Source organism: Cinclus cinclus, chromosome 7, assembly GCF_963662255.1.
Source record: "Cinclus cinclus chromosome 7, bCinCin1.1, whole genome shotgun sequence".
Lineage (NCBI taxonomy): Eukaryota > Metazoa > Chordata > Aves > Passeriformes > Cinclidae > Cinclus > Cinclus cinclus.
The window spans coordinates 17,438,880-17,459,200 of NC_085052.1; the positions used below are offsets into that span (position 1 = coordinate 17,438,880).

Below are 20,321 nucleotides of genomic sequence, written 5' to 3' on the forward strand. Positions count from 1 at the left end.
TTAAGGACCTGAAATTCTAGCTCAGAATGAAGCCAGCAAAAAAAGCCATCAACATTTTTAGGAATTGTTCATTGATATCTATGTGTTCTGCTACATATTTATTCTCTCATAGTTCGACCAAGACTGCCAGCAAGCAAACTCAGTTCTGCTGCCCAAAGGAGGGGGAGCTGGATGCGGGAGTCCCACGACGCTGAAAACGGGAGACAGAAGGATGGGGTAAACAGGCAGAGGAAGTGGCGAGAGCCCTGGACAAATTTCGTTCCCGCTCCCATCACCAGCACGGCCCCAGGCAGCCCCTCACGGCCCCGGCCCCTCCGCCCCGTCCCGGCCGCTGCGGAAGTGACGCGCGGAGCGCGCGGTCCCGCACAGGCGCAGTGCCGGACAGCACAGCCCGGCGGGAGCAGCGCGGCCCGGCCCGGCCCGGCCCGGCCCGGCCCGGCAGTGCCGCTGCGGGCCCGCGGCTCGGCACAGCCCGGCGGGAGCAGCGCGGCCCGGCCCGGCCCGGCCCGGCAGTGCCGCTGCGGGCCCGCGGCTCGGCACAGCCCGGCGGGAGCAGCGCGGCCCGGCCCGGCCCGGCAGTGCCCGACGAGAGCCGGCGCCCCCCGAAGCCCCGCGCGTTCCCGTCGCAGCCGCGCTTTGCCGCCCGCCGCGGCGCAGAAAGCCTTCGGCTGGCGGGCCCGTCCCAGCCCAGCGCTCTCTCGCACACAGAGGTGGGAGAGGCACCGCTTCCGCCCGAGCGCCGCGGGGTGCGGGCGGGGCAGAGGGCCCCGCGGTTCCCCGGAGGGCCCGGGGTGCGGTTTGGTGTGGTACCTGTTGCCTGAATGCAGGACCAAGCCTTGTGCAGGAGTGTTCCGAGCGGGGGGGGCGGGGTGCGGGGGAGAAAACCGTGAGGTGGGACAGAGATCCGTGGGCTCCCGTGTTTGGATAGGTTGTTAAACCGCACCAGCTCCAGGGTTGCCTTAGTAAGTCAGTCCAGCATTAATTTCCTGAGAGCTGAGGTGCTTTATGCTCCGCTTTAAGGCTGAATTGTCAAACTAAAGCTTACGGCCAACTACATGCATTTCAATGGCAAGTCTTAAACTGTTTGCAAAAGTTTACTTTTGGAGTTTGGGTATGTTAAGTTGCATGTTTTTGTTGTGTCACAGTCTTCTGGAGCATGACCATTTACATATAAGACTGTGTTGACTGTCTGGCAAGGAGAGTAAGTTTTACACGTCGTGTTACTTGTCTTCGTATCAGCTTCTTCCAGGAGGGCTAAACATAGTTGTCTCTGAGAGGTTTTGGCCACTGTTGATTGTGGAAGTTTGTGTGAAGATGCCTCTGCAGGGAGAACTGATGGAGAAGTAGACTACCAGGTGTTTTGAATAATAATTCGAAAAATTTTTGAAATAATTTGGAAAATAATTTGTCATAAACATGCTTATCGGTTTGCTTACTTTTTTTTGGGGGGGGGGCACGGTTTTCATGGGAAGCTTTGTATGCGTGGATATTTTTGTGATAACCTGCTTCTTCTTTGTTGCCTTTGAGCAGAAGATGCCAACACACAAGAGTCTCCTGCCAGACGGTATCCAAGAACCAGAGTCTGCCACCACTTCAAGCAATGATTGCGTGCATAATGATGAGAACTTGGGAACTGAACAGGAAAATGGCATTTGTGACAGTGGTGCGGGTAATAGTATCGGAATTCCCAACTCTGACTGCCAGGCTTCCACTTCCATGGCTGTTCCTTTGGAGGTGCCCAGAAGAGCACATCCCCTTTTACAGATCAACAGGCAGCAGATTCAGTCTGTCTCATGCAGTGCACATGCTGCTGAGCTCAAAGATTTAGGAGTTGATGTCTACGACCAGGACGTGTTGGAGCAAGGAGTTCTTCAGCAAGTAGATAATGCAATTAATGAAGCGAATAAAGCAGCAAAAATAGCTAATGCATCAAAAGAGTATGAGTCAGTACTGGAGGATTTAAGGTAAATTGTGTTTTTTCTTACTGTTCCTTTCTGCTGCTGACAGTTCTAATGAGACTTGGTATCTCATGGTTTTAAAATCTTAAAGAGGAAAAGATGTTTTGAAAGTGCTTGATCAAGTGTAGTCTTTGGAGTCACTCACCTTTTAAAAATGAAGAAAATATTTTTCACATCAGACAATGCTTCATTGCTCTTATTTGTCTAATCTAGTCATGCATCAAGGCAGCAGGGTAGAGTGCACCTCCTTTTTCTGCTTTGCCTCCTACTTCACCAAGATGCATCTGTTTTCTGGGTAGTGGAGAGTGGCATTATACTCTTGATGAAAGTTACAGTCAGAAAAAGTGTCACTTCCTCAGTTCTGTATGTTCTGTGGGGTTATCTGCTTCAAGTTATGTTCCTTCTGTAAGTTGGATGACTCCATGTCATGAATGTCCTACAACCCAAACAGCCTTATCACAAGTTTGTAAGAAGTGCTTAATCATACCTTAGAAGAATCAAATTTTTAAGTAACGTTGATACCTTCTCTAGTAGAAGACTTTGAGGAATAGTCATCAGACTTGTAACTTATGAGTACTGATTACTACAGTGGTTGTTCAGTTTACGTTCTTCTGGAATTTTACTATTAGCAAAATTTAGTTTAAAAACATTTTATGATGTACAACTTTTTACAGTGTTTAGTATTTCCAGTGTTGTTTAAATATGTTATGCTTATTCAGAACATTACCTTTTTACCTTTTTAAGTATTATGTTAAATCTCCTGGAATTTTTAAATTGTCTGAATGGAGAATGTGCTATTTTTCTTTCTAGAATTTACCAGCTCATTGCAATCTTACTGTTTTTTCAGATCATGTACAACATCTCTGAGACATATAAATAAAATTATTGAGGAACTTTCACCTCAAGCTGCTGACAACAAAAATGTTAACAGAAAATTAGATTCTGTAAAACGGCAAAAATATAACAAGGTAATTGGAGTACAGTAATTTCCTGTTTACAATATTTAATTTGTACTTTGTCTTAAGGTTTGGTTTTTGTGATACAATTCTTAATTATGTAGTTCAGAGTCAGTCTAGAATTGTTCTTTTCCTTTGAAATGGTTTCATAGTAATTTAAATAATTTAAAGTGCTAGGTTTTTGGGGTTTTTTTGTATTCTAAGTTTTGGAACAAGATATAAAACCGAAGTTCCAGGACCTGTTCAGAAGATTGATTTGCATTAATTTAATTAAAACCTTCACAGTAGCATTTGGAGAATTGACAGAGCCTTGTTAGAGCATGATTCAGTAGTTTAAGTAAGTCTCAGGTCTCATGGCTTTTCCTTCCCTGTGTTCTTTTCCTCAACCCTCTTTCATTATCTGTATCTTGTCAGTACACAGTTTCTCTCCATGAGCCTCTCTAATTCATTGATTTGTCAGGAACTGCTGCAGCTTTTTTCTGCCAGAGCAGTGAGTTAAGGGAGCTGTAGAGCAATCCAGCTGGCATCAGGATAATGTAGGCAATAGACCTTTACAGCTGTGAAGAAGAAAGAGGTTTGAGAAAAGAGAAACTTTTACTACTCAGGAATGTAGCATGTTGATCAGATTAGTGTCTGCTGGAAATTCACCCTAATACTTTCTCTAATGATAAACCTGACTGTGAAACTTGCTGTCCTTTGCCCTCAGAAGCCAGTCTTAGGTCATTTGCCACTGACTCATTTACTTGTAGTTTTTAAACCTTGATAATTTCAGCAACTCAAATAATACTGTGCTCATAATTCAGCTAATTAAGAGAGTGATGACGACAGTACAGAGCAGTGGCAAAGGACTAGAAAAAAAGTAGCTGGAAGTGGTAGGAAGAAATGTGTTAAACCAGACTTACCATTAAAGAATATTCTCATATTTTTATGCTGCTTGAAGAGATTTGCACATGTTAGTTGCAGGGGAAGTTCAGACCTCCTTGCAAGTTTGTTATTAGCCATCTTTGAAATAAAAGAAAAAAGATCTCCTTTTGAAAATCATAAGTCATAATTTTGCAATGGATTTGATTTTTACTTAAGTATATGCCTTTCTAGGTAAGGAAATACTTCCAAAGCAAAGAGTTACAAATATGAAGGTTACATTACCTGTGTCTTTGTTTTACTGGTTGGAATGTTTTGTTTCACAAATGAAAGTTAGCAACATCAAGGAATCATACCATCACAACTAGATACACTGTTGAGGGTATTACAGTCAGAAAAATGGTGTAACAGAGGAATTATTAACTAAGAATGATTTTCATAGCAGTAATAAACTGTAGTTCTTACATAATCTGTAACGTGGATCTTTTGAAGTCATTTCACTTTTTATTTCTTGCTGTTAAATTAGCCATCACCACTCCTGAACTAACCATGTACAAACACCTATCAGGATGTTGGACTGATTTACAATTTCAGTTCTTTTGTAATGAAACATTCCAAAACTTCTGGGGAGATGAATAAATCTTAGTAAATCTTACAGCTGTGTTTTGTGGCTTGGTAGTCATGAGCCCCATCTTGTAATCATGAATAAATCTCTTGGTGTTCTCTGTGCATCTCAGCAGTCTGCTTTGATAGGCTTCCTTCACTAGAATCAACACATAAAATGGTCTTAAGAAATGTACATAAAAATGCAGTGTGCACATGAATTCTGTGTGTGTGAACAGCCTGATCTTACTATACACATATGGTAAGATAATCAGACACCCAAAATTGTGTGTCTCCTGTGGTTGGAGCCCTACAGGTATTGTGATGGCACTTTTCTTGCCTTTTTTTTATTTCCCTCAAGTGTGATACTGTAAATATTTGAATATGAAAATCTGGTTGAAAATACTGCCAATATATTGATTCAAGTGTTGCTTAAAGGGTTAGCAAATTTATAAAGCAGACTAAAAATTAAATAACTTATATAATTCTTGTTGAAGGAGCAACAGCTGAAGAAGATAAAAGCAAAACAAAAACGTCTTCAAGGAATACTTGGTTTAACAGAGTTTGGTAATGAAGCAAATGAGATTGAATATGAGGAAGATGAAGGTATGTATAGGAAAAGGCTGAAAGTTCTGTTCTACTTTGATGGAATGCCTTTTTTTTGTTGGAAGCTATTTTGTAAGATTTTTGCTGGTAAGGAAATAAATTTCAGTGGTTGGCTTTCAAAGAGAGTTAAGAACACTTACTCTGTACACCTGCAGATTTGCAAATCTTGGCATATTCATGTGGGAAGTTTTAAAAAATGGATGTTAATCTGTGTTCAGCTGTGTAGGGATGAGTGAGGCACATTAGAGTATTGGGCTTAATAAATTGAAATCCTAACATTTTTTTCACAGCTAATTTGATAAAGATGATTAACATCATGATCGAATTACATTTTATATGCTGGATGCTATCAATCAGCATTAACAAAATTGTTTGTTCTTAGTGTTGGGAAGTATCACTAGAAATGGAAGGGGGAAGTGCTTCTTCTTTTCAGGCTGTAGTGTGATTTTTTTTAAATTAAAAATAAGGTTTCTTCCAGAGCAGGATATATATTGCCTCAGTATTTTACTAGGTGTTCTTTCTCTCTGCTCTCTGTAAACTAAACTTGGCCACAGTCAGTAACCTGCAGTATTCTGCAGGGCAAGTTTGGGTCCCATTGGTGTCTGCACATCACCTTTGGGTTACATTGTTTTTTGCAGAGGTGAAAAACTCTTTGATGTTTGACCCTTGCACATGTGGCTGGAGTAGATTCCCATCTCACAAAGCTCATGCTTCTCTCCTGATTCAACAAAACTTAAAGGAGTCAAAGCCTCAGTTAACTTTTCTCAGTAGAAAAGCATCTAAAATCCTATTTTCTTTGGAGGGCTCATGGAGCAAAGCTCAGGTGCCCAGTGTGTTGAAATGTAACTAAGAAGTGAGTGGAGCTCAACAGACAAAATGGAGCAGTTCCAGGAAGGGGTGGAGATTGAGGGGTTTTCATGCTGGATGCACTGTCATTATTCATTTAACATGATAGATGCAGTGTTTTAAAATGGGACATTTAAAGTGTGCTGGCAATTCTGATAAACTTACTTTGAAATTCTGGGCCCTAATAATAGATTTCAGGCCAGAATTCCCCTTCAGCTTCCTGAATGCAAGAGCTTTTCTTTCTCTGGTTTCAAATACCAGTTACAGTTTGTGTATAGTAACTGTAAGTGCATCTGAAAGTGCTCTTTTGTGGCAGAGTGCTGTGCAGCCAATCCGACTTTTAAAGTCATCATCTTCATATTGGTATTGTAGGCTAGGAGGACAGGTTTTAGGGTTTTTTGCTTTGCTTTTATTGTTTGTTGGTTTTTTGGTTGGTTTTTTTTGGAAGCATATGGTAGGACAGTCTGTGTTATGTGAGATTTGTGTTCTGGTGTGGTGATCAAAATACCAAATTTCAAGCTTATGAGCAGGACTGAAAAATCAGTGATAAAATTGAAATGGGCAGTGTTGCTGGGACGGGAACATGGTAGTTTCTTGTACTGAACATGGTGATGTGGGTGGTACATAAGAAGGTGGTACATAAGAATTCATGTATCATTGGGAATTGTAATTTCATGGTAGTTCTTGCTGCTGTGTGTCGTTTCAGAAGTACTTGCATTTTGATAGTACACATAACACTCTTGTTCCTGTGATTTAGTTACACAGAAGGTGTTAAAGGCATGCTGTATGTTCTGACTTTTGTTGTAGAACCTGGTCCATCATCCCTTGGCAGTATGCTTATGCCTGCTCAGGAAACAGAGTGGGCAGAGCTCATTCGAACTGGTCAGATGACTCCATTTGGAACCAAAATACCTCAGAAGCCAGAGAGGAAGGCACGACAGTTAAGACTAAATGAAGCATCTGATTTTGAGAAGTACTTAGCAGACCAAGCTAAGCTGTCATCTGAAAGAAGGAAGTTATCCCGTCACAAAGGAGCAAAGAAGAAAGCACAAGCCAAAAATGTTCAGTGTGTGGCTCCTGCAGCTACCACAAAGGAAAAAAGTGGTAAAGCCCTCTCAAAAACAGATAAGCGCTTAAAAAAACACCTGAGAGAGCTTCAGAAGCATGCCCTTCAGATTCATTCAAAGGCCAGGATTCCAAAGGAAAAGAAATATCTTGAGGCCAAGAAGTTAAGGCATGAACAGGAGGGTGATAGTGGAGAATCTGAGTATGTACCAGATGAGGAGTTCTTTGATCCAGAAGCAGCAGAAGAGGAAGAAGAACAGGCATCTTCTCTTGCTGAGAATGATTCTGATTATGAACTTAAGAGTTTATCAAGGAAAAGAAAACATTTGGTGAAGAAGGGTTTTAAAGAAGCTGAAAATGATGCTGACTTTGTTCCAAGCTCTGAGGAAGAAGAGCATACACCAGAGAAACACAGAGTGAGGCGATGGAGAGATGATGGAGATGTGGACTATTATAAACAGAGACTAAGGTTAGTCCTAGACATTTTTATTAGTAATACTAATAAATTAGTATGTTGAGCATGCGAAGAACAATAGCTGTAACAGACTGCTGGGGAGTGTGTTAGAGAAACGAGGTAGTCAGAAGGAGTCAGACTTGGAGCTTCATTACAAGAACTTTCCTGTTAAATTTTTCTTGTTATAGGTCCTTATTTGTGGATCACCTGTGCTAATCTGTGATTTATGAAGTTTGTATAACCTACATGTTGTTGATCACAGGCATGTTGTCTCTTTTCTAGTATAGGGATTGAGTTTCATATGATTAACTTGCTGATGGCATATGTACTTCTAATTAGTTACCTTTACTGAATATCCTTCAGGTAGTTATATAGTCCTCTAGAAAATCATGGAACTTGAGAACAGCTTGTTTAGAGTGAAAGGAAGAACATGTATTAAGACAGTGAAGGGTGACTAATGTAGTGATAAAGCCTAGCATAGGAACTTGATTAATGCTTGGAAGGCTCAAATTTTACACTTCTATTGAAATATTAAATCTTATGGATTTAAATGGTGCTGTGTCAGAGAAGGAATCAAGAAGTAAAAGTATAAAGACCATCTCTCCTGTGGTGAGAGCCTGGGTTGCTGTGGAGGAAGAAGTATCTTCTGGTAGCAGAAGTGCTCTGAGTGGTAGGAAATCTCATGTAGGAGGAGCCCAACTTTATTTTCACATCCCAGGTTACAAAGTCCGATCAGGAACTGATATAAGGCAATTTGCAATCCCAGGATGTTGCTTTTCAAAATTAAAGCATAGTTCATTGCTCTTGAATAGAAATTTTGGCAAGAGGGTAATCTGAGCAATGTCCAAAGGGTCAGAAAGAAATATGTTTTCTATGGGATCTATTATCAAGAACTAATTATTCTTAATCGGTAAAATATTTACTGGTTTATTGAATAAAACTGTATTCTTCACATTTAAAGTAGACCAATATTAAATCATTTTTAATTCAGTGTTTTCATCAAGAGTAATTTATTTTGATTGAAAGTTTTAATATGACTCACACAGTTTAAATTCATTCAAAAACGTTTTTTAATAACGTTAAGATTGTGACAATTTATCCTTAGCAAAGTCATCTCATAGACTACATTTCTTTTGGTTACTGAAGTTACAATAAAAGCCTAAATGAATTTTAGAAATATCAATAACTGTAATTGCTACCAAAACACTACATCTCTTAAAAATTTCATAGCTACAGTTATTGTGGCTGTTAAGCTGCAGCTGTCCACATTGATGTTTTTATGCTGACACCCCCAGGTAATCTTCATTACGGGAAATGCCATGAGAAAATAAAATGTAGTGAATTAAGAAACATATTAAGAATGCCGTAGAAATGCTGTCATTTGCTTACATTTATATCGTGTTTCATGTCAGTTTTACTTTTGAATGCAAACGAATGGGTGAGATTATGGTATATTTCACCCGTGAGAGAAGCAGAGGAAAGTCCTTCAGGATTACTTTATTCTTCTGAACATCTAGTCTTGTGCTTGGCAATGAATTCAGTCCTACATCTTAGAGACTGAAATGAGTTTCCTTAACATTAAAACTTTTCAGAGATGGGACTACAAGAGATTGGTCTGTGTCAAGGGGAAACTACATTGATGTTGTTAAAGCATGATAATTAGCTAACTGCATGACTGCAGAGCATCTCTAGAACAAGAGACTGTTGTCAGAGAAGAGCTGTTGCCTGTAGGAAATACCAGGCAAGCGAGTAGCCTTCTTCCTGTCCTTCTGAAGGCTACTTCCAGAGCTTGGCCTAGTCACTCAAAGCAAGGTGTGAGCAATGAAACATGAAAAAGTAAAATTTAGCTATGCAGAATCAGCTTAGGCTATCAGGAATTTCAGGTTTTCTTCCTTGTGTGGGTCTTCCCTTTTGCTAGTTACTGTTACTGGAGCCTTGTTGCTGTGTAGACATGCAGATGAACAGAATCTTCCATTCTGAAGGGTCAATGCCTAAGGTGAATTCATAGCTTGCTAGAATAGTGAACAGTACCAAGGATCATCAGGGTTATGGAGAGTAAGCTAAATAGGATACTGTCATGCACCTAGAGGTAGTTCAAATATTCACTGAAAATTAGTGTTTTGTCATTCCCAGTTATCCATTATACTGGCTATTGCCAGCAGAACCCAGAGACTTAGGTAATCAGTCTCTAGGATGGTACTGGAATGTCTCAGAGACTTGATCCCCGTCAACAGGCATTTTACTAGTGTCTGTGTCATACTCAGTAGTAACCATCTTCATCTGGAAGTGTTCAGAATTGGAGCTGGTGGGATCAAAACCTGTTGCCTCCTGCCCAGTGGAATGCTCAGATGTCGTGGTTTAACCCCAGCCAGTAGCCAGGCCCCACACAGCCACTCACTCCTCTACCAGGGGAGAATCAGAAAGGTAAAAGCTGGAAAATTCTTGGGCTGAGATAAAGACAGTTTAATTGAGAAAGCAAAAGCCACACATGCAGGCAAAGCAAATGAAGGAATTCATTCTCTACTTCCCATGGGAGGGCAGGTGTTCAGCCATCCCCAGGAGAGCAGGGCCCCATCTCAGATAAGTAACTTGGGAAGATAAACTCCATCACTCCAAATGTTCCCCCCTTCCTCCTTGTTCCCCCACTTCATGTACTGAGCAGGATGCCCTCTGGTCTGGAATATCCCTTTGGTCAGTCGGGGTCACCTGTGCTGGCTGTGTCTCCCCCAGCCTCCTCGGCAGCGTGGCAGCACGGAAAGGCCTTGGCTCTGTGTGAGCCCTGCCCAGCAATGACATCAACATCTCTGTATTATCAGCCCTGTGTGCAGCACAGATCCAAAACACAGCCCCATACCAGCCACTGTGAAGAAAATTAACTCTTATTCATCCAAAACCAGCACTTTGGGTCATGGCACAGTTTATTTGAGGACTATGGAAGGGATGAAAATGAACCACCTGTTTTTCAACTTATTACACCTAGAAGCAGAAAACAATAGTAACCTTGAATGCCTATTAAATGTGTAGGAAGTAAACCTTTTTTTCTCAACAAGAAAAATTGCTACATGTTTTTCTTGTGTTATTCTCAAGCTTGGGCGATATGGAAACAGCAAAGTATCAAGAAAGATTTTGTTTATATTATTTAAAGTTTTCCTTTACATGTATTAAAACAGCAAGCATAAGTATAGAAAAAGGGGTTTTTTTCTGATTATATGTAGTTAATATGTTACATTATTGACATCAGTATGGTGTCAGTATAAGGCAATAGTTTGGAGTCAGGATAAACCTTAGCAGTCTTAAGTACACTCTTCCCATACCAGTAGTCAGTATGTATCTGCCTGCTGCTTCAAAAGGAGGTGCCTGTTGTAGTATGGGAGATTGTATCTGTGTTTTCTTGTGTATTCTGTATAGTTTCTGGAGTACACTTGTTTGACTTTGCTGGCAAGTGCACAGAGGCAAGGCTAGGAAAGCTGCTGCTTTTCTTGTCTCTCAAGTGATATCCAGGCAGTTGAGTAGGAGGAGGTTTTGCCTGTCAGTATACAAAACAGTGGATTCATAAAGAAAAAAATCATGTTAAATTAAATTGGTTTTCATAGATCAGTTTTCATGTGCTAGCTTTCTTTGATGTATCTGAGTTACTTAATCTCTCCATGTTTGAAAGTTATAAATTAAAAAATGATTAAATACTACCTTTCCTGAAAGATACTTTCTTAAAGCATTCTTACTGCTCTTTAAAGTGACAAAGCCAGGACACAAATGAAGATGTATTTTCTCTCACTCACTGAGTGCACCTTCCATTCTAAACTCAAGTGTGTAATTGTCTATATCAGTCTTAATTTACTTATGGAAGCTTGTGATACTAACTGCATGTATTTCATCTGTTAGGACATACCAATTAAATCCACCCATATAGACCATAAAAAGTTAGATCAAAAAAGCAATACTGAATGCTTCAATTTAGCAAATTAGAATAACCTATAAGGGATTCTTAGCTGTATAAAATATAAAACATATTGTGCGTCACAAATGCAAACTATATTAAATACTCAGCTTGGTTCCTGACTGCATTTAAAAAAAAAAAAAATCAAATTGTGCTCATTACTGTTTTGGGTGCAGAATTTCTTTCTAGGGTATTGCAATAAGTGGGAAATCGGCTTAGTATCTGAATGCATTCTTATATTAAGAAGAAATTTAATTGTATGATATATGGCTTTCATACTTTACTTTCAGGGATAAAATTATATCAGTGACAATGGACAATGTAAGACAGATTTCTCAAAGGTCATGCCTCTGTTTTACAAAGACTTTGGCAATATAGTAAAACCTGTATTTTCTGATTGTTCAGGCATACTAATGGTGTTTAACTGATGTGTGTAAGGAATATATTGACCAAAAGGACAGTAAGTTACTGTGTATCTAAGTCAAAGCTGATGACCACTATTTCTCCCTCCGAAGTCTGACTTCCAGGGAAAGGTACAAGGCCAGGTTAACCAGAAGACTGAATTGTGTTTGTCCTCCCATGGTTTCAGCCATTTGGATATTTACCCTTTCCGAAATAAAGTAATGAAGTTCCAGGGTAGAATATCTTAATGGTATGTTTTACATGAAGATCGCAGCCTTTCAGAAACTGAATAGCTTCTTCAAACTTTGAAAATTGCTTGTGATAACAAGTTGCTGCTGTTTCTTTAAGCTGATAATTGATGGCTGGAAACCTCTAGATATTTGGAAGAGATGTAATACTTCAGTGAAGTAACAGAGCATGTAAAAAGGAAACTTTTTTTTTTAATTAAGTACAGGGTTTATTAGTTCAAATTCTAGATGTATATATTTTCCATGTATAATTTTAGGAGAAATCCCAATGTCGACCACAGTTCTTGAAGAAAATGTAGTTGTTATATGGAGGTGAAGTGCCTAAATTCCTGGACAGTTTCAAGTTAACCTCCGAGTTCCCTCTTGGTAGTTTCTGGATTACTTTTCCCAATACACACTAGAGGGCAATCTGCTCCTTCCCAGGGGAGGCTGCTGCTCCAGCGCTGGCTGGTGGTGATTTGTTTTGGAATACAAAATTAATAGCAAACTCTTGTACAAATTATTGCCCTGCTTGTGTTTAGTATGGATTGTTTACCTAGATGTGTCTTTGGAAGCTTTGTAGTTGTTTTGATTTTACTGTTGTAAGTAGGAGTTTCCTTCCTTGGTTTGAGTCCTGTCATAACCCAGTCAGATGATATAATCAAGTTCTAGCATGTCTCAGCTCCAGTTAGTGATGCAGTCTGAAGCAATGACTCTCAGCATTTGTCGATTTGAATTCCTTTTTCTAGAACTCAGAAAAATAAGACCCTCTGTACCTTGGTAGCATAACATTGTAGTACTGAAGAAACTTAAATGCATTCTTCTGCTGTGACTCTAGAATGTATCATATCTGCCTGCTAGACTCCAGACCATGAGTGTAATTTTGTAATTTAGCAGACTGCTAGTCTAAGATAGAGATTTGTTTCCATTCCTGTTAGGATAGGTTTATAAAAGAGGAAAACACTGACACTTCATGTATTTTTAGTGAGTTCTTTTTTACTACCTAGCTGGATTCATGATTTCATGTAATGAAATAAGAATCCAATATAAATATTAGCAAATCAGCAGTTTTAAACAGCAAACTAAAGACTGTCTTGGTCCACCTAATTTTTTCCCTGTATATGCTCTTTTTTTCTCTCCATCACTATTTTTGCTTCTGAAGACATCTTGACTTAGGAGATCAAAATATGCTTCAGTGAAACTGATTTTCTAAACCTGACCAGCCTTGTGTTGTCTTAGTTTTTCAGTGCTTTCATTCTTGGCAGTGATTGTAACTCGTGTGTTTGGAGATGGTGGTGAATCTTTTGAGTTAATAGAACAATACCAAGTTTGTGACTAGTTCCTAAAGACAGACTTGACGTGTTTTCTCAAAAGGTACTGCTGAAAAGTCCATCTAGGAGCATCACATAATGAGCTTTCTTTCATGAGAAGGAGTGTATGATTGTGTTGCTTGTAAGTGAAGTGTTGAAACTTCTTCCCTGCTCTCTGGTTCCTAACACAAGTGGTTTTAAACAAATTTGGCAGATATGCAGAGACCATTAAGTGGAAGCTTGCTTTTGCACTGCATTCAGAACAGTAGCATATGGATGTTTTTAAATCTGTTGTGTACCTTGTGTGCCAGTTTTTGTAGGGATTTCGCCAGTTTATCTACCACATTCAATGTGCCTGCAGTAAACGGCACTTTCAGGAGAGAATTCCAGCAAAACCCAAGTTGTCAGTGAGGTGCTGTTGAGTAGTACACAGCCAGCTAGAGTACACTTCACCATTAGAGGCAGATGGGTTTGGGTCACTGAAACACAAGTTCATAATTTCATTGGAATGTTGAAGATCCTTTGGTACCTTTCCAGCAGTGGGGGAATGATGGGCTGGGAAGGTAATTCTCTAAGGTGCCTGGAGTCCTAAAAAGATGAGGCTGCAAACCACAAATCACACTGTAATTTCAAAACCTCATAAAACTCATTCTCTTCATAATGACTGCTTTACAGATTGAGAGCATGTCACCCTGAAGATGGTGATGCTTCCAACTGAGTCTTCTTGATAAGATTATACACCGGTTCACATTTCTCTACAAGAAGGAAGTTAAATTTAAGTGTTTGGTTAAATCAGTAAAATAGTTTTGGAATACCTAAACTTGATCAATATTTTGGCGAGGGTGAGGGGTAGGGGAAGATAATTTAGGAGTTTAAAGTTGCCAGGTTTTTTGTGCTCTTAACTGTTGATTCAATTATATCAGTATTTTTGTCTAGGGAAAATTTTAACTAGCTATAAAACATGTACCTTTTATAGTGTACCTTAATATATCAGATATTTCAAGCATTTACTTGCATAATTCTCTCCTCCAAAGGATTACTATTTTAAATCATGAGTTTTTGTTGGGTTTTTTTACCTGATTGAAATTCAGTGTAATTTTTGTATGGTATCTTTTCCATTCTGTAATTGAATGTTGATCCTTGTGTAACTCCAGGAAGTGGCAAAAGGAACGTTTGAAGGACAAAGAGCATCAAACAGCTGAGGAGCTTTCTGAAGAAAGTGATGTTGAATTTGAAGAGGGTTTCAAAGTACCAGGATTTCTCTTCAAAAAGCTATTTAAGTATGTATTGTATACTTTATTTCAGTATTATGCCAGTGTATGCTGTTAATAATATTAGTAGCAATACTCATGGTGAGTTCCAGATGCCCTTTGCTGTAAGTTTTACTTCAGCGAATGATGTCTCAACTTTTGCTTCAATTGTTTCAGTAGGGTTTTTTCTTTATAAAAGATTTCAGGATCAAACTTCAATGAAATTAACTTATTGTGAGCACAAAATGCGATCATTTGAATATACAGGTGATAAGTGGCTGATGTGGATATTGTAAATGTGTATTAGCTAAACTTTGAATTGAGAAACTCTCCTTGTCTATTTTTATAAATGCTTTCTTTTATTGATACATGCTTGCTCCTAATTCAGGTGTGAAGTGGTAGAATAACTTTACTTTGAAACATAAGATGTTGGCAAGATGTGATAAAAGAAAACAAGAAATATGGTGTTTCTCTGATTGAATGAAGTGAAATTTTCTGTCAGTAAAAAATGTGGAGACCTTTTTTTTTAAGTGACTACTGAAAATCTTTTCAAAGTAGCTACTTGTAATTCATATTATGAAATAATCTCGAACATTTTGCCAGGTGAAATTTTAAAATATAGAGACTGAATTCTTAATTCCTCTGGTAGATGGAAAACTCTCAACAACTCATTATTTAGTTATTTAGTGCTTAATTTCAGATTTTGACATCACTGTTTTGTTTCAGTTTTTTGAAACATGGTGCTCAGTGATGCTTTCAAGTTCATCTCAAAAAAAAAAAAATTACAAGATAGCAGCTGACCAGTTAATTTTTTCCATAATCTCTTCCTTAAATTTCCTGCGTAATGGGCTTGAATTCAGTCTTGTTGGCAACATTTCACACAGAAGGAAAACTATCTTCCCTTTCAAAAGCAAACTCTCTTGAAATCTTACTGTTGGAGAAAGCCCTGGTTTATAATGGGCGTGTGTGGTATCCCTTCCAAGAGAACCACTTAGTCTTGACCTCAAAGAAATTATTACTGTTGTCCTGTCGTCATCAGAAGGAAAGCACTAGCTCTGAAATGGGCTTGAATTAATGACTTGGTTGCTGGGACCATACAGAGCCAATATGTGGTCTCCAGTTGTTTATGTGAAGGTACTGCACAAGTATTTGTCTTGAGGACAGATGTGTGGTCTGAGCAACCCGAAGGGAAATGAAATAGAGCAGTCACTAAAAATTAATCTTGAAGATGCAAGCCTCACTAATGAAGGGTATCCCTGCAAGCATGAGTCAGTTGGCAAAACTTCTTAAGTGGTTAGAAAGATCAATGGAGTTGAATGATTTGTCTGACTTGTAACTTAAATGCTGAAATCTCCAGTGTAGGAAAGCCCATAGTCAATAGACATTAAACTGTTGAGTTCTGAGCAAGTTTAGTACAAAACATGGAAGTATATTGACCCAAAGACACGTATAGCATGTACTTTAAGTGATCTTCCTGCATAGTTAAATTCCAAAGAAGTTAGCTCATGCTGGAAATAGGAGACCCTCAGGTTTGTTCTTTGGTGAGCCTGTTAAAGTGGAGTCTGTTTCTTCTGTGCACACTTGTCTGCTTTGCTAAACATTGAGCAGGAATAACACTGATGGTGCTGTGGAACAAAACTGAGCAGACCTGCAAACATCACCTTACTCTATCTGCACTAGGCCTGAAAGAATGCTCTCTGTATGAAAAAGAAAAGAGCCTTCTTCACTATTTGCTTGCAGTGTGTGATTTCCCTGATAAATCTGAAAACACAATTTTGTCTCTGCAACAATGCATCTGAACTCTCTGCTATCTACTGTGGTGAATTTAGAGGGATGCATCACAGCATGGCTGCTCCTGTGAAATACAAAACAACTATTTTGGATGGCCAGCAGCACTTTTATTTACTTCCAGAATATTTCTGGACTAAAAAACAAAAAATACCCACCATAAAAATTGGTGCAATAAAAGTGTAAGGTTGAAAATAATTATCTTCCCATATGACCACAAAAAAATGGAAGAGGATGTGTTCCTTTAACTTTTGAATAGTTACAGCTATTGTGTGTTTATATAATCATACAAAGGAAGCACACCTGCATTTCATGTTTCTATATAACCATGGAGCAGAATTTTTTACAAACTGAACTATCTATTGTGAAACTTTCTCAGGACAAAGTAGGAGAGGGAGAAATATGCTTTTAAATTCATGTAATTTTACAGCTCTGTATGTAATCCTAAAAAATAATACAAATTTCTATTAGGAGGTTATTGAATGGTTGTGTTCTGAAGAGGCATGCTTTTTCTGGGGGAGAACCCAGGAACATTTTTCTGGGGGAGCACCTTCTGACTGGAATTACGGTTATCTTCAATTCTTTAATGTTTTTCAGAAGATGTTTTGTCTTTGTAAAATGTAGTAATGATAGCATCTTAATCCAATTATAGCTAATCCTGTGAGCCATTTTATAGTTGTTTTATAGATTGCTGCATTTTAAGGTGAATTAATTTCTAATAAAAGGGTTTCTTAAGGGCTTCATGGCATAATGCTTTTGAGACACCAGCAGATAGTGTGATGTCTGAAACATTAGATGTGTTCTTTGATCAGCTTTTTTTAACTACTCAAGCCATTTGTTTGTCTCCATTTAGCAGTCTCTAAATCCATACCGAACTCATCACAAATTGATTTTTAATAGTACTTTGTAGACACTAGTGTCGTTAGCTGTCAGTAGTCCTAAATATTATTTGTTCAAGGATGGAAAAGGATTTTGAAATGCACACAAGAAATCACCTAAAATGAACAATCCCTATTTTTAAAAACGTGTTTTGTTCTTTTCTGTGCTCTGCACTCCAGAAATGTGTGTCATCAAGAAAATTATCAGTAATCTTTCTTTCCTGTAAGTTACAATGCACTGAGGTGCTGAGACATTTGTTTGGTTTTTTTTTTAATATGATTCAAAGATAAGGATATTCATTTATTTCTTTTGCTTTCAATTTAATCCCCATACATGGTACATTATTCCTACTGGTCTCACTATTTCATATAATTATAAAAAGGTATGTCCTAAAGTGATTCTCAGTCCAGCATCTTCACCTTTTCAGTTTGCTGTCATAAATCTTGCTTTCTAGTCTACTTCTTTTAAGTGGAACGTATTTTATGACTTCCAGTGAAGGACTGGGAGTAGAAACTGCCCTGATGCTCTCACATAATTCCCTGCTGTATCCCATGCACTGCAATAGTTTCTATTGCTTTAGCCTTGTTCTTTTTCTTCATTGAAAGAGACTAAATGTTATTAAGTAAATTTATGTTTAAAGAAAGCATGTGATCAGTTTTTGCAGTGGAGTATGTAGTTTGTACCACTTACAAGTCAACCTTTTCCTTCATTTCAGGGAATATGTTCCAAATAATATTATTTGCTAGATGCTTGCATGTTGTCTTTTCTGAAAAGATAATGCTTCGTAAGAGTAACTTTCCAAGTTGCTTTTAGCACTTAAAATATATATGAAATAAAATACCCTCTAATTACAATGACTGTCAGTTTAATTAGAAATGTTTTAGTGTTGCATAAAGAACAAAAGTCACATGTAATGTCTGAGTGCATCAAAAATGTATGACCTAGTAAATACAACACTCATGTAAAACACACATCCAGCATGTTACAGTAACTGGTATGAGAACCTTGCCAAATGATTAATTCATGAGTACTTTCTGTTATGATCTGTATTATCAAACATTTGCCATCTTCTTTTTCCTTGTTTTAGGTACCAGCAGACAGGTGTTAGGTGGCTTTGGGAATTGCACTGCCAGCAGGCAGGAGGAATTCTGGGAGATGAGATGGGATTGGGTAAGACCATTCAGATAATTGCCTTCTTGGCAGGTCTGAGCTACAGCAATATGAGGACTCGTGGTTCAAATTACAGGCAAGTGCTTCTCTGCAGACTGTCAGTCTGTGGAGCTCAATTAATATTTCATCAGATGTATTACTGGTGGAGGAGGGTCCTGTGAATTATTAATGACATTTCAATTACAATATTCCTTTAATTCTTTTAGTGGGGGACATCAAAGGAAAAATTTTACGAGACAATGGAGCTGTAGGGCAGGAAAAATTAAACATGTAACACTTTTAATGAATTCCAGGCATTGATGCTTCATTTTGCAGATGAGCCACGCTAGATATTTTGGGTCAATACAGTGTCTAAGGTTACCTTCCACAAATGGATTGTTTACAAACTCAATTACATTAATATCAATAGTTTACACAATATGGAATTTTAAATTAGATGTAATACCTTTAGTTCCATTTATTAAATTTTACATTAAAATATTTGTTCTGGCAAGCCACCAGGTAAATGTTTTACAGGAAGTAGCAAGCTGATTTGCAATGAAAGTTAGAGTTTCTGATGGGCAGGGAATTATCTGTGCCAAAAATTAGTAGTAAGAGTAAAACCAGTAATATACAGAGGAATTTCCATCTGCTTTTTTTGTTGTTGTTGTTGCTGCTTTTTAAAACATATGCTAGTGTGACTGGCCATTTCTTGTATTTTATGTTTTTTTGTTGCTGAACAATGCTTTAAAATTTCCTCTTCATAGGTGGAATTACTGGCAAGATATACTTGTTTGTGTTCTCAGATTTGCAAATGCACACATGAATAGTACTAGATTTTTTTACTTCTGTTGACCTGTTTACCCGAAGTAAACGTGAAATTTAGCAACTATCGTAGTACTGTACTAAACAAAAATAATTACCTTTCTATAGAGGCATGTTTTAAAGAGAAAATACTCCTGTTTTCTCTCTGGTTGCTTCCTACTATAAGCTTAATATGTATATAAAAAAAAAAGCCACAAGTCCTTCTCTCAGGCCAGTTGATTAACTTTAATATGGCTGCCTGGTTAAGAATGCTACTGTGCAAATTATTTCCCTTCCCCACTTGGGAGGCTGAGTTGATGGAAATCCTTCAGGGACATTTCTTGACATGTTAAGTAGTGCAAAACTACAGTAAAACTTTGAAAAGGCTAAAATCGATTTGCCCACCTAAGTTGCAGTGTTCTTTCTGCATGTGAGTTGAAGTGTTGAGTTTCATGTTTTGGCTGGTGCATGTCGTTGAGTCCATCACAATAGTGGTTCTGTGGGAGGAAGCAAGGTTTAATGTATTGGTGAAGCTTGCTCTGATTTTACTCGTGTGCTGTAAGGCAGTCAGTCTAAGCAGCTTCGTTCTCCATAGTCAAGTGTTTGCCTCCCTTGGACTCAGAAGGCAGCAATGCTGGTAACCAGTAGAAAGAGTGTAGTCTGATGGGCAGGAGACTTCCTGGGCAGCCTCACTGCAAAGCCAGCGCTGGGAGGGAACAAAGTTGTGTTGTCAGCCCTGTCAGAATCTTCCAGCCTAGCTTGGGTCTCCTTACCTTGGTGTGTAACAAAAACCTTTCGCTACAGACTTGCCTTCATTTATTTGAGGCATCAGATGAGAAACTGACAGAAAGTTTATACACTGGTTATTTACTGTGCTCTTCAGGATACTGAGACATAAACAGCTCAGTCTCTGAGTGGTAGAGATTAATTTCCATGGTGCTTAGGTAAATAAAAACCCATTGCCCCAGAAAAAAGTATGTTGCTCTTGCTGCCCCTTTCTCTTATTTTCACCAGGGCTTAGTTATTGTTTCAGCTTGAAAGCATGATTTGCCAGTCCTTGGCAACATTTGAACATAATGAAACATGTTTTCCTATGCTAATATTTTGAGTGTTTAAAGATTATAAATATAGTATGAATACAGTTTCCTCTTCCTTGGGAGTAAGTTGCGGGAACAGGAACTTATGTGCAATTCTAATTGCATCCAATTAAATAACAACACATAAAG

General features: G+C 38.5%; 1 protein-coding gene across 1 annotated transcript in view; it reads left to right on the top strand.

Annotated features, from left to right (window-relative positions):
* Positions 1–588: 588 nt before the first annotated feature.
* The window catches only part of ERCC6 (ERCC excision repair 6, chromatin remodeling factor), a 43,471-nt gene continuing 23,738 nt past the window's right edge, over positions 589–20,321 (top strand). Inside the window, exons 1-7 of the mRNA XM_062496225.1 lie at positions 589–710; positions 1,531–1,964; positions 2,806–2,926; positions 4,876–4,984; positions 6,638–7,364; positions 14,380–14,505; positions 18,230–18,388. Of these exons, the coding sequence (XP_062352209.1) occupies positions 1,534–1,964; positions 2,806–2,926; positions 4,876–4,984; positions 6,638–7,364; positions 14,380–14,505; positions 18,230–18,388 (1,673 nt within the window). The 5' untranslated portion in view covers positions 589–710; positions 1,531–1,533. The remainder of the gene's footprint in view (positions 711–1,530; positions 1,965–2,805; positions 2,927–4,875; positions 4,985–6,637; positions 7,365–14,379; positions 14,506–18,229; positions 18,389–20,321) is intronic.